This window comes from Montipora capricornis, chromosome 6 (assembly GCF_036669925.1).
Source record: "Montipora capricornis isolate CH-2021 chromosome 6, ASM3666992v2, whole genome shotgun sequence".
Taxonomy (NCBI): domain Eukaryota; kingdom Metazoa; phylum Cnidaria; class Anthozoa; order Scleractinia; family Acroporidae; genus Montipora; species Montipora capricornis.
In genome coordinates, this window is record NC_090888.1 from 43,822,421 (window position 1) to 43,837,580 (window position 15,160).

Genomic DNA, 15,160 nt, shown 5'->3' on the forward strand with positions numbered 1-15,160 from the left:
CGACAATACATCTTCTTAGAATTTGCATTGTTTTCGGTGCTCTCGTTGAGGTCTAGACCTACAGCGACAAATACGTGTATCTTAAGAGATCTTCTCCGTTCATATGCCCGTTATTATTTCAGAACTTAGTTCATACCGAGGTGATTTCGCGAGCTTCAGACATATTTGACAACATGTAGATAGAACGCAATGCAACAATAACAAAAAATTCGCTTTAGTTTTCGAGAAACGTAGTAGTAAATTGCATGACATTTAATTACATGTAGCACCCAAATGCTGCATTGAACCATGCCAACGCAATATTAAATATCTTATTGGGCTGGGACTAATGCCACATAGTTTGTTTGAAATGTTGTATGTTCGGCGCAGATTTTAATGAGAAATAGTCCTTTTTTTACAGAAGAAATTTCTTTAAAATTCCTTTTAATTTCAATATTGTCCAGCCAAATTCAGAAATAAATACATTTAATCAATTTTCTACTGAAATCAAATCGTGGTTATCGTATACGTATTGGATTAATTCAATTGAAGGAAAGCTAACATTATTCAGGAAAATCTAGAAATTAAAGTGTGAGGACAATATTTTCACAATGATAATGGTTGAGTATTTTTCAATTTAAGAAAGTAGAACAATACAATTGTTTTAAAAGAAACTGTGCTAAAAGGTGTTAATGTGCAGGATAATTAGCACTTTCTTTTAATTTCAACCGTCACAAAAAAGTAGTCAAGGCAATGAAGCAGCTTGTAACTTTAATTTCTCTTTTATCTTTCGGCTTTTGTTTTTCTTTGCCGGTGGAAGACATAGACAGAGGTAAGAAATTCTGATGATATTTGTGGAGAGATCTCCAGAAGGGAATCAAGAAACGTCACTTGACTTAATCGATAACGGGGTCTGTGGCTTTAATGCTCTCAATAGATCAAAGTGCCTGAAATTTCAAATAGCTAAAAATCAAAATGTGGTAGACACAAAAAAACCTTTGTTTAACTAATCTAGAAAAGAGCTTTCATTAAACTGGTGCCCCTAGACTGCAAAAGACGGAAACACCTTTTTTATTATCAGTCAGACAACTGTCCAGCAAAGGTCTCCAGTACTGACTTGTTTTAGATTCGCTGATGTAACTCCTGAGTCAGGATATGTTATTTCGATGCTGCGCGGATTACAGAAATACAGTGAAAAAGAGAGAGAGAGAGAGAGAGAGAGAGAGAGAGAGAGAGAGAGAGAGAGAGAGAGAGAGAGAGAGAGAGAGAGAGAGAGAGAGAGAGAGCCAGGGAAATCTTGAGAAAACACTTAGATGTCTAATTGCATATAAGTCCTTCCTAATACATAATGAACAGCTAAAAGAAATGGGAAAGACTGTTTGAATTAACCAAGACATGCAGCTTTGGTCGGTAAATATCTTCTTAACAGTATGTCGCGGGGAACTTAAGTGCTACGGTGACTGAATTCTTTTTCAGACCCTGTTCAAGAGCTGGAGAGTCTCTTGGGTAAGTGCTGAAGCCTTGTTAATAAATATATATTGCAAGAGTTTGAAGAACGTTTCAAGAATTGATTCAACTGGCAGTTTGCTGCAAGGTCTTACTGACACATACCAACGTCTTAATACCTCCGTGGAGAACGGACGAAGTGAAACGGCCCTAGAAAATGAAAGCTGCGCCCAATACACATAATACTATAGCATGTTTCAACAGCAGCATTAACCGACTGATTTTGTGAACCAAATCTGCTATTTTCAGCGTCGACGGCAAAGTGTAGTACTTTACACGGCAGAGAACGAGCTTAGAGAGAGATATATATATATTTTTTTCTTTTTTTAAATTTTAGCCCTACATATGGTGGCAAATCAAATAGGCTAATTGTGACAGACGTAATTACATTGTAATCACTCCTGTATTTTCAAGAGAACAATTCGGAATTTTAAGCTAAGCTTGTATCGTTAATATTTTGACAAACGACAGAACAGTGTAGTTGATTAATTAATACACTCATTTTTCTTTTGTTGTAGACACGGCCAATGACCACCACATAGGTAATATGGATACTTTGTCCTAATATTAACCATTTTAAACCATAGCACAATTAATGTTACGAATAGTGGAACTGTGTGAGGCATAGATCTGTTCGTGTAGGTCATATACCTGTTAATTTTCAATGCATTACCTTTTTACCTACCAAGATTTATCTTGAGGAGACGTCTTCGTGTAGCAATTAAAAAACGAAGATGAAAAATATTGGAAAGAAAAAAGGCGATAAAATTGGTCGTTTGCTTGCCTGTCTTATAAACTCAGTTTTTTTTTTCAAATGGCTTTGATACTCGATCTAACAGGTGACTCTTGTGGAGAAAAGCAAGGCAAGCCGGTGTTGATGCAAATGAATAATGCATAAATTTCTTGATAGCGCTAAAAAGAAAATAAGTTAAATTAACTTCATGCCCTGACGTTTAGTCCGTTTTTTTCTGTGTAGGATGTAATGACATATCAGCACACTGGTGTCAGATATACTCCACCAGCTGTTCTCATACAACTGTCCACACATATTGCCCAAAAACATGTGGGGGATGCTCTGGTAAGTCCATCAATTTAAAAATATACCCGTAATTAAAATATAAACCTTCTAAATAAATGCTCATCATTACTTAAAGCTAATCTCCCTTTTGTTCTCCCATATTGGAATTTTGGTTTGCGAGTTTTAGTCCTCTGCAGGAAAAACAATTGAGATGAAAAACCACTTGAGTGTCATTTTGGTCCTTTTCAGCTTCATACACTAACAGCGGAATTGGTACATTACTACGGTATTCTTGTCTTACACATTATACGGTAGTCGATATTGTATCGTTCAAAATGTCGCAATAAAAACTAGAAGAAAAGAAATGCGGTGTATCACAAAAGCCTCAGTGAACAGGTGACCTTGCGAAAAAAGAAACGTAAAGATATTTCATGCGACTGCTCGTTTTAAACCCAATCAGCATCAGCTAACTGACGCTAATATTATAATGACATTGGCTATGAGTTTAATTGTTGGTAGCAAAGAAAAGTAAAAAAATGTTTTACATGTCTTCAAGGTGTTTCTGGATGGGGCGCTTGGAGCTCGTATGGTCCATGTTCTAAATCGTGTCATAACGGATACCAGACGAGGACAAGAGAATGTAAAAGTTCTTCTTCCTCAGCTTGCCAAGGTCCAGCTGTTCAAAGTCGAAGATGTAACGTACAAGTCAACTGTCCAAGTAAGGCAATATAAGCTTTGGACGAACGAAAGAATGTCGCTTAACTGGAGCGAAGGCCTAGGGGCACCAAGACAAAAGTCTTGGGATATAAAAAGACACGTGAACAAGATCGTCCTTAATATAAGGAACTAGAAAGCACAGTCAAATATATGAAGGAAGGCAGCGGAGACCTTTCTTTGGGAAGCTGTCGAGCCTTCCCTCACAAATTTGCATTGGCAATACTTACGCGATTGAGTTGCATTCTTATTTCAAGCTCTTTTCCGCCTGTCTCTGCTAGCTGCTTGCATTAATGCCACAAAATGCAAAGAGCGGTAATTCACAACATCGAAGGCTAACACTATAAGTTGCATAGATCCCCTTCAGTGGTATTCTGGTATTCCTGAAAGCAACTTGCAATTGTGCTCCATGTTGTTGTTCACCACCGCGAGGGTGGCCCTCTTTTTTCGTTTGTACAGAGGGTGACCAGTGGTGCGCTTTTTTGGGAAAATCCGAAAAGGGATTTTTGATCTTAGATCTTTTGGATTCTTACCTACCAAACCAAAAAAAAGAAGACTCCGAAAACGTATTCTTTTATATTCAAATAAGGTAACATTGCCCAGTCTAAAATGGTTTAATGTTGGGCTCAAAAATGACTCATAATTGTGGACGTGCCACATAATTGATGTCGTTCCGACCATTTGTGGTTTCCTCTGCACATCTGAATACAATTTTTGAAAGACACGGGGATAAATCTTGCCTTAATTTGCTATAATGGCTGTCTTCGAGGGAAAACACGACGAGAATCCGGCACGAGGACTCGGACGAGTAATTTCACGGGAAAACCACTGCCCGAAAGAAAAGGAAAAGAAAACGTTTGGATTACGTTTTGGATTCCGGAATCGGTTTCCGGATTCCTCCCCAAACTTACCCTAAGTAGTGGATCTGACTGAACATTTTCGGTAATCGTCTGCTTTCTGATGCAACCTTTAATGTCAGCTCCACCACCACATGTTACCATATTTTAAAATTCAGCTTGAAAGAGAGGTTTAAAGGACCAAGCCAAAGGAAAGTGGATGATATGTAAATATTTTTCACATTCATTCCAACGTGTTTCTATTGTTTTTGCCCTCACTGCCTCACTATCGAGCTGAATATTTGATATTTCAAAAATGACCTATTTGAAAATACTATCAGGTTCAAGTTCCAGTGTCCACTTGGTTTCCGCCTTAACATCGAACGAAGGCACTTGGTCGTCTTGGGGTCCATTTACTGAGTGTACAAAGTCCTGTGGGGCTGGAACACAATCCAGAACACGAACATGCAGCAACACCGCTCGCCCTCAGACATGCCAAGGACCTTTTAAACAGAGGCAGCCATGCAACCAAAACCTATGTCCAGGTAGATAAAAAGAAATTCCTTTTATTCAACTGATACTCTTTTGTTACGACCCTCTATTTCAGAAAAAAAAAAATGCCAAAAACATTAGATTCCACATAGAATCATGAGAAGAGTATAAATCCCCTTTTTAAGGACAGTGCCTAATATTGTTATTGCGCATACGTTCTGCGCATCTCGAGATACACGGATTTCCTATCGGTGATGCTTACTAATACAGGGATATTTTTGCGCGGTTTAAAACTATCCGGAGAAAGTAGATTTTATTGAGTCCTCTTAGTATCCAAAAAGAAAATTGGGGGTAACCATGCATTTTTGAGAGATAATTAAGCTTCAATTTCAGAAAGAACGCCATACATTGCTTTGTATTGTAAAGCTTTTTACAAATATTATTCATGAATTATCTTTGAAAAATGCGTGGTTACCCCCAATTAACACTTGTTAAGATCTACATTTCCTGCATAATCACACATCGGGGCAAAAAATATCTTTAATTAGTAGGCACCGTCCTTAAGAAGAGGGAAAGTGGAAGCTCGGGTTACCAAAATTTCAGATCAGTACCGATCAAATCTTTATCTTTTTCACTTTAAGCACAACACCCTCTTTGGTTAGCCGAACTACTTGCAATTTAATCGGAAGGCCTTTTTACTTAATTTTGCGACAGTTGTCATATTAAAGGAGCCTCTTACTTACTGTCCATTCCTTTTTCTCTGACCAGGCATTTATAGTGTGGTTCACTTTGCTAAACGTCACTGCTTTTACATACATATTTCGACCTATGTCATCTCCGAGATCAACATCCCATTCATCGATTCCTAAGTTTTAATAATATATTTCGTTTATCATTTCTTAAGTTTTGTATTGCTGAAGAAGTGAGGACTAGAAAGGTATATGGTCTAACTGCACCATCTTTAAGAAAATTAAGAAGAGTAAAATGAAATTACGAACCAGTTTTCCTTTTACATCTCTTATATATGACCCTTTTCATTAAAACTCTTTCAAACGACTACAGTGCTGCGATATGTCGGACACAAAAGGAAATATAAGATATGATCGTGTTAGAAAGTTAATTTGTATTTCGTTCTACTCCCAAGTTGATGGTGGCTGGACTCCATGGAATCCCTTTGGTCCATGCAGCGCAAGTTGCGGAGGTGGCGTACAACATAAATATCGAAAATGCAAAAACCCTGCTCCTAAGCATGGTGGAAAACAATGCAGTGGCGATCAAACGGCGTCCCGAGTGTGCAACACGCATCCATGTGCAGGTACAATAAGTGCAAAAGATTCTTTCCAGATTGGGGTGAAAAGGGTTTTGTGTTGACATGTATACCGTAAGACGAAACGTAATGAATGGAATTGGCGAAAAGAGAAGTAGTTTATGTCAGAATGACTTACATCCACTTGTTGTTAGCACCACGCTGTACAATCAACCTCACCTCCAGAGGAATAAAACCGGAATGCAGTCAAAACCCTTTCGATCCACATTACAAGTGACCCCTTTTCGCATTTATGGCTAACCTCAACATCTAGCACAGTATTGATCGGGATTTATTGAAGACCCGAGTCGTGGCATAATACCCAATGAAAAATATTCCTTTCAGCAGAAGGGCATAGGTCATCTTGAACAATACAGCTCCAGCAATCTGCGTCTAATTTTAATCCCATCCTCTTTCTGCATTCTTTTCTCTTTTACTTCACTTTATTTATTTGGATTTCTTAGTTAATGGCCACTGGTCCTCTTGGACTGCATTTGGACCATGTAGCAAATCTTGCGGAAGAGGGATGCAGTATCGTAGAAGGACATGCACCAATCCACCTCCATCTAGTGGGGGTAAAAGCTGCCAAGGACCATCGCACCAATCAAATGAGTGTAACAGGAACGCATGCCCAGGTAAAAGAGTTTGTCCAATATCGTTGGCGACAAGTCTGATGATAAAGGGAGAATGGGCGAAAAACTGAAGGAAATAATTTGACAGTGCATAAGCCCTAAGATCTTCCCTGCAGCTAATCACATCCCAAATTGCGGGGTATTGAAGGATGGACATCTTCGGCTCGAGAATACATTTTGAAATTATGTTGACCCCATACTCTAACCACTTGATGGCAATGTTCTTGATTAAATGAGATTGTTTTTAAACACTGACTACAGTTTTTTTCCTTTTGTTAGTTCATGGCCATTGGTCACCCTGGGGTGCATTTGGACCCTGTAGCAAAAGATGTGGAGGAGGAATGCAATATAGAAGCAGGTCTTGTGATAATCCACATCCATCTAATGGTGGGAAAAATTGTGTCGGACCATCGCACCAATCAAACGCGTGTAACACGCACTCATGCCCAGGTACAACACAACAAATGACGAATTTAGTTTATAATTATATAACTGATAATTAATCCGCAATGTAGGATAAATTTGGGTAGTTTCTGATAGGATTTTCCTCTAAAAACAGGCAAACTGTCCAATTTAGAAAATATAGGACAGTTTGTCTAAGCCAATGAAATCCCATAAAATACAATAGGTAATAGACACTAGCCAATCAGCAAAGTATAGCGTCAGCTCTGTGGTAGTTGAAAATGGCGGAGTTTAGCCACGGAGATTTGCCAAAATTTTCCATTTCTAAGGACTTCTTCAGCGATATCACTGCAAATGAGAGATTTCCTACGCTGCCAGAAGAAGATCTTGCCACCCTGAGAGGCAAAAACCAAAGCTAAAACACCTCCAAGTCTACAAAAACTTGGCTAAATGTTTTCAGAGTCGAAGACGCAGCGTAACGAATTGAGAAGTTGGAAGATATCCCTTGTCATGATCTAGATGCAGTTTTTTGCCGTTTTTTCGCTGAAATTAGAAAAAAGGACGGTCACGAATACGAAAGAGAACGTTTGGGTGTCACTTATGCATTGCTGCTTGGACCGTTGACAGTATTTTGCGAGATCGTTAATTTGCAAATTCAGTGAGGCAACAATATATTTGAACCGTCTCTCGTGCTTTAAGCGAAGCAGACGAAGAATTCCTTTGGAGTTCAGGTAATATTTTGGAAATAGGAATAATTCACAATATTTTAGCTTGACTGAGTAATGCCCAATTACAACTGACTAGCTATATAATTATTAGGTAACAGGACTACATGCTTGTCCAATTTGGAAAAAATTGGATTCAAAAAATTCCTACGGCCTACGGCCTTGTCCTATTTTGGCAGTCCTCAGAATTTTTCTCATCCAGTTATTTCCAAATTGGACAGCGTGTAGTCCTATTACATATACTAATAAGATAACTGTTTCAAAAGAAGCATGATTCAGTTCAAGGAATCTATTGGAAGATGGCGACACGATAACAATTATTGAATGGTGGAAAACATTTTCACCATTCATTTGGAAAGGAAATTTTTGATCAGTAGAGATTTGCTGAAGCAAAGGCATATTAAAAAACCAGGAAAGATTTATTGCTGCTCGACGTTTCGGGGTCATCATGACTCCATTATCAAGAGACTAGTTAAATAGCATGCAAATAGGGAAAGGTACAAGATAAGCATAAGTTACAATAAACGGCCTAAACAAACACCTTGGCGCGGATGGAATCCGTTTCCACGTTCAATTTCTTTAACGAGGCAATCAAATTTGTCGCTACATTTCGTGATGGTGGGAATTTGCTTAATGAAGCGTTCAGGCATTTCACTATTGTGTTGGAGGTTATAATGTTTGTAAATCGAAGATTACTTTCTAGTGTGCCCTTCTACGCGTTCGTGTAAGTGACCACGTTTATAACCCACATACCTTGCATCACACAGGTTACACTTAAATTCATAGACGAGACAATTGACTCCAATTGAAAGACTTCAAAACGAAATCGAGATGGTTGCTCTACAATATGCACATCGTGATCGCATTAGGAATCTAGTTGAGAACCACTGTTACCACTAAGCTTACTTGCTTTAAGAAGTCGCCCTGAGGTCGTTTTAAAATAATGCTTCACTATTGAAACTGCCTCACTGATAGGTCATTATTTAATACCGAGGTACAACATAATTCTTTACCGGCATTCAGAGTGCACTTGTATCTCTATAGACCAACTTGCTAGTCGTAACGAGGCTAGAAAGGCTTATTAGCATTAAAACAGAGGAATAGTTTATTTGGCAGCCATTATAATGTGATCATTATACTGAAGACGGTTAGGTTATTTCAAACCTAACAGAATATAGCGCGTTTTGATTCTGGTTAATTTCATCATATTAGCCACACTCTCAAAGAGCTGCACTGGTTACCAAGGTGTACATGTCATCGTTCGTCCTAAAGCAATTGCATGGCGGTTCAAATTGTGCCCTATAATCTAAAGACATGTGGAATAAGTGCCTTTTCAGTCATAGCCCCAAGACTCGGGATCGAACTGCCAATGGATATTAGATCTTTGAATGTCACGAGCATGTTTAAATCAAAGCTAAAAACATATCTTTTAAAGCAAAGCTAGTGATCTCTGATTGACTGTTGTAGTTCAAATTTAACTAGTAATTATACTCAACATTTCTATAGCTTGTACTTATTAATTTAGTTTTGTAAATGTTATCTGTGTTTAAACATTGTAACATATGAGCGTTATTTAATATATTATTTATTTTTTTGGCAATAGTAAATGGTCAGTGGACTTCATGGAGCGCTTTCGGACCTTGCAGCAAATCTTGTGATGGAGGGAAGAAGTACCGTAGAAGAAGCTGTAGCAATCCACCTCCCTCCAATGGTGGCAGAAGCTGCCGTGGGCCGTGGCACCAATCAAACGCTTGCAACACACACACATGCGCAGGTAAAGCAGTCATGGAACGAAGAAATCAGCTTTCTTAATTGTGACTCCGCAAAATGCCGTTCTCCAGAGGCAAGAAAAAGACCCTAGTAACCTATCTGTGAGTAAGAGAGTTGATTGCGGAATGCTGTGCTCTATGTTTCAAGCTTTACCGGCGGATCCGAATGCTCACAATTGATGCGAAACACAAACAAGCCTGTAATCATTATGACTATTTTAGCCTTCCGTCTTTTAACGAAGTCTCAGAATTTTTAAATAATTCAAAATTAAAAATGAAAAAGGTGATTTAAAAACGTCTTGCACACGTCATGGGTTTTGCGAACCATCAACAAAGGGAAAATAATTGAAGTAAATATTGGGGGTACTTAAATATGGCTTTAGTCGAACTTTCTTCGTTTTTCAGTTTTTGTTTACTCTTCTTCTGTTATGACCCTTCAGACGAAAAGCAAGATTTTTTTTTAAAGATATAATTAACAGGATAAGCATTGTCATCTTATTTTTGAGGAGCGTTGGACCAGTGTCTCAGTGAAACATTACATTTCCAATTTTTAGTTGACGGTCACTGGTCGTCTTGGAGCGGGTTTGGACCATGCAGTAAAACCTGTGGGGGAGGGGTGCAGTACCGAAAAAGAACCTGCAACAATCCACCTCCATCCGGTGGCGGCAAGAATTGCCATGGACCACCGCACCAATCAAATTCATGTAACACGCAAGCATGCTCAGGTAAAGGATTACACAAATGGCTCTGTTTATTCAGTCAGTCAGTGGTTGGAAGTGGAGAGGGCGACGTTCTTCATTCAGTGACTTTTAAGTTGTCTTGATACGAGAAAACAATCAATCACATCTTCTCTTCACATTATTTGGTGAAATTTAAATTTGTATTTCAGCGATTTTTAAGCTCGTTTTGCCTCTGATCACGCCATGCGGAGGTTTAATCGTTCTTGTCAAGGGAAAGTTTAATTTAAAATTTCGCGAGTCGAAAGTTAGTCAACACATGTGGTGACTGATATCCATTCATATTTCGTTAAAATTTCTTGGGGCTTGTCTGACTTCTTTTTCAAATAAAGATTAAAAAGATAAATTTCAAGCTAGAAGAAAAATACACCATGACGGAAAAAGACGGTCTCTTCGGTCCCTTGTCTCATTTTATATACTATAAGTACATCATGTAATAAGCGAATCAACGATAATGTTAGTTGCCTTCCTAACGAATACCAGGAGGATAAAAACTGATAGAGAAACCCATGAACCAGCCTATAACTGAGACCCTAAATTACCGCTTTTAATAGTGCCAGTTTTGGAGACGGACTAACGAATAAAGCACTTAGACTTGCAGAGGTCTCAATTAAATTTTGGACGTTTTTAAATTAATTTATTTTTTGTTATTTCCTTGTAGGCTGTAGAGACATCAAGGAATATAAATTCTGCAAAACTGTAATGATGACTTACAGATGTTGGCAATATTATGGCTATTGTAGGAAGACCTGCAGTGCATGTACGTAATTCATTATAATACGTTACGATGAATTGCGATGAAACGATACAGTTTCATTAGATACGATACGGGACGCTATATGTGATACGAATTCGATTAGCGCGCTTTCAATATGAGATTCCAATTACCAATCACGGGCGTAGCAGCGATTTGGCAACAGCCAATCTCATATCCGAATGGATATGAGGCTAGTTAAGCGCAGTTAATAAACACATCCCACATGTAGTGACATCCCACATGTCACTACGCCCACGAGCATTTAGATGAGCGAGTGTTCTTGTATCATTAACACCTTCCGTTGGGACCTCCATGACTAGGAGCGAACTACTCCAATACTAAGCCCATGTCACGGCATTTTTACAGATCGATATATTTTTAGACTACCTTTTCCGCAAAAAAAACAAAGGCAGTTCCGGTTCGGTGACACTATGACGTCAAGTTAGTTTCTTGCGATTGGTCATCGGGCTTCTGCGGGAGTCCCATACGCGCGAAGTTTAATCTAAAAATAAATCGGTCTCTGAAATCGCCTTGTTATACCATGTTGAAACACGCCACCTTTTTCCCCTAAATGAAATAATACTTCGTTAATTTCATTAATTGAAAAAGAGCACTAAACTCTAACATGAGTGTTGCAAAACTATTTTATGTGATTTCATAAAGGTGTATTATCCTGAAAAAGCGACGCAAGCGAAAAATGGTAAGATTCGGTGAAATACCGACGAATCACATGCAACGGCTTTCCCGCGTTTTCATTGGCCCTATTTTCCATGGCATGATATAGAGTTAAGTTCACAATGCTTTGGATTTCTTTGCAGGCGGTCGTGCCTATTAAAGAGAAGCCTTCTACAGTAGAGAAGATAAATTGGTGAGGAAATAGTCCATTCGAGATGACATTGTAGAGATTAAGCAGAAGCAACGCATACGTATCACGCAATTGCGTGAAAATTGCGCCATCCAGTCCTCGCATTTCATAGGCTATCTATGACTTTATTTGATCACTGACCAATAAGAATGCTTTTTGCCATATATTACCTATTTTCTGCACTGTGTTACGTGGAAACTGCATTTGTCTTAATCAACCAGGTCTGAGTAATTTTTCATGTATGCTATTAGCATGACAACAGCTGGCACTAGGCAAAGCATCCTAGGCGAAAAAATAGCGTCTCTGTATCTGTCAGTCAGTACCCCCTACAGTAAAAATGATCAGTTTTCTTAAATGTTCAAAAGTTTTTTTTATCTTTCTCTTTTTCAGGACTTGAAAAAATGCATTTTTAAGGAAGATGTTATAGTTTGCTGCCTTCTTCTAAACTTAACTAGCCGCTATAAGAATTACGCGTTGTTTTGCTTGAGTAGTGTAAGTTTAAACACTGATGTTATAAGCGATTTTGCTGTCAGAAAAAGGTCCATGGACAGGGCCGTCTGTATCGATAAACTAACAAAATTAATGTTGTGATGTAATGTATGGAATTGAAGCGAAAAAGGAAGTTCGGAGACCAACTGAATCCGCCTTAAACGTTTGACCGTTTAGAGACGCCAGCAATTTAATATCTTGCAAATTTGTCTCTCGAGTTCACACTGTCCTCCATTTTCTTTTGTTATTGTTTTTTGTCCTCATTATTACGTTTAATTGATAGCACCTTTCATCACGTGTCAGCAAAATTTCTAAAACTTTAACGCTTATAACTTCGCCAATTTTTGACGTGAACTTTCCTAAACTTTGAAACTGCGCATTTCACGAGGAAAAGAAAGGAAAAAATAAAATAAAAATACTGCAACTTCTTATGCACATCCCCAACCTGAAACCAGTTCTTTGTCGACTGATCCTTCCCCTCCAACAGCTAAACCTAGAGACTATGCATCATCTTGAGTGCCCAAGGAAAAGCAATTTTGTGAGTCAGTATTGGTTTTCCTATTAACAATAGTTCACACTCCTTCCTCTGCACCATATATTGGACCAACACGCCATTATTTAAGATAGCTTTAACTGTTGAACTCGCATCTTGTCAGAGTATCCTAACTTGTTATAAACCGTGGAAAGTTTAGAACTTAGTCACTAAGCCTGTTCATGGCACTTGTAAGAGCGTCCAATCGTGACTAAAAATTCTTGGGCCACCTTCAACAATACTCTCAAAACTCGCTTCAATTAGAGGCGTACCTGAAGTGCCCCTGTAATAAAAAAATCACTTCCTTTTTTTCTTCATGATCAGATTTTGAAAGCGTGTTTGCTCAACAACTTACTGGCAAAAGTTTGAGCTTTGATTTTATCCAAAGGCCGTTTACTTTGAGTGTAAGTTTTAGATTTCACGGTCTGCCCTTACTCACGTTCAAAACTGACCGATTGGACCTCACAGGGTTGGATCCAGGGAAAAGTGTCGTTAAAGGCACACTAACTTAAAATTTCACCGTGTGAATGCATCTTATTATATACAAAAAACGCGAGTTTATGCCTAAAAACGAATGAATATTTACCGCGCTTTCTCGGAATGCAACAAATTCCCTATAGAGGATACTTAATAATTGCTCCTCCCTAGGAATGACCGCGTCACATTTTGCTGAGTGCATAATTATGCATGCATTATAAAGTTTAATTATTGAGATGCATAAAACTTTTATTGGCAAGCCAATAACACCTTTAAAGGTCTGAAAGCCCAAAACCCCCGTGCTACATATTTATTCTGGGGCATACACAAGCATTGCATTCTTAAACTAGTGAGCCTTTGACGTCATTTTCTCCTCGATCCAGCTCTCTCAATATCTTAAAGTTACACCATGTAATAATTTCAGACCATGACATAGGAAAGTTCCAGTTGAAACAAACAGGTGTCTTTTTGAAAACAAGGCTTAAAACTTTGGTCGTCTTGGTCACAGGGACAATTTAACTCAGGAAGGACTTGAGAGATCGCTATGAGGAGAATTATTGTAAAGTTTACCATAAAACTCCTCATAACGGCCTCTTAAGTCCTCCCATCGCCCTGAGCAATGCAATGTTGAAATCAACTGCAGCTTTTGAGAATGTTTCCGGGTTTCAAATCAACATGGTGAGGGAAAGGAAGGAAGGGGGGGAGGGGGAAGCCAGGTTGCGCTTCATAGGTTACCTTTGGGGGAAGCCAGGTTGCGCTTCATAGGTTACCTTTGAAACCGCTTGTCCTTTACTGACTTCATCGTCCCACGAATTTTGATCGAGATTACAGTAGAACTTAGCTGGTTTACTCATGTAAATAATGACGTTGTCATACCAGTCAGCTATCTTGCTAACAAGAGAAAGCCAGTGTGGTTTATAACAAAACAATGTCAGCATTAGCGGATGCCAAGGCAACGATAAAAGAGCCTACTGTTAGTTTATAATGCCTTTTTAGCAAGCTTTATATGTATATTGTCTACAGACCCTACGTTTTAAATATGCCGGAGTATGTTAGAGATCACCGACAACAGAATCAGAGCTGTACCAACACCACTACCCCTTGTGAGAGTTAATACCATCTCCCTGCTTTGATCTTTGCAAAGAGAGTGCTGATATGCTGTCACTCAGTTCTCTGGAATGGCTGCAGAATCTGAGAGTTTGCATGCATGAATCACTAAGGTAGAGGCATAATAAAACCTTCTTCAAATGCCACATATTCTGCACGGCCTCCCCCTAAAATTTGCAGTCATCTTGGAATACTACCAGGATAAGCAATCGATCGCTTTTTTCGAGTAAACCATTCTCATTCCACATTGCAACACTTGAATTGTCGCTCAAGAGCTAAAAATTCAAAATATTTTCTTAGGCCTCCTAGCTGAATCTTTTTAAACCATCCCTAACAAATACACTGCACAGTGTTTGGATAATAAAATAAATATTTATTCTGTCCAAAGGAAGAGATCTCTATCGATCGGCGATGTTCCAAACGATCTCGGGAATAGATACAAATAGTACAACTGAGTTAGGAAATAAAGTCTCTTACTAGCCTTTTTGGTTATCTCAGTTACATTGAATGACCATGTAACTGAGATAACCAAAAAGGAAATTTATTGCCCAGAGGAAATAAATGGATTTATCATTCGATGTATTTTAAAAATCGAAAGCTCAGTGTTTTTAAAACTCTTAACCAGAGAATGTTTTTAACTTTTCAATTATGCCCCCTGGTTATACTCATCGATTTTTAAAGATAAAACAATTATTGACCTCGGTTATCGTAAAATATCGTGATTTGTCAGTGTTTCGCAGATCAATTATTTCCCTCAGCCTTAGGCTTCGGCAAATAATCGATATGCTCGCCACTGACAAATCACGATATTTTGCTC

At 38.5% G+C, this 15,160-nt stretch overlaps 1 protein-coding gene across 1 annotated transcript; it reads left to right on the forward strand.

Annotated features, from left to right (window-relative positions):
* Positions 1-674: 674 nt before the first annotated feature.
* LOC138052217 (coadhesin-like) lies at positions 675-12,671 on the forward strand. Its single transcript, XM_068898599.1, has 14 exons — positions 675-811; positions 1,456-1,485; positions 2,004-2,027; positions 2,462-2,563; positions 3,060-3,221; positions 4,395-4,598; positions 5,690-5,860; positions 6,316-6,486; positions 6,763-6,933; positions 9,214-9,384; positions 9,934-10,104; positions 10,778-10,876; positions 11,692-11,741; positions 12,129-12,671. The coding sequence occupies exons 1-13, from the start codon at positions 733-735 to the stop codon at positions 11,706-11,708; spliced, it is 1,572 nt and encodes a 523-aa protein (XP_068754700.1). The 5' UTR covers positions 675-732; the 3' UTR covers positions 11,709-11,741; positions 12,129-12,671.
* The last annotated feature ends 2,489 nt before the right edge of the window (positions 12,672-15,160 follow it).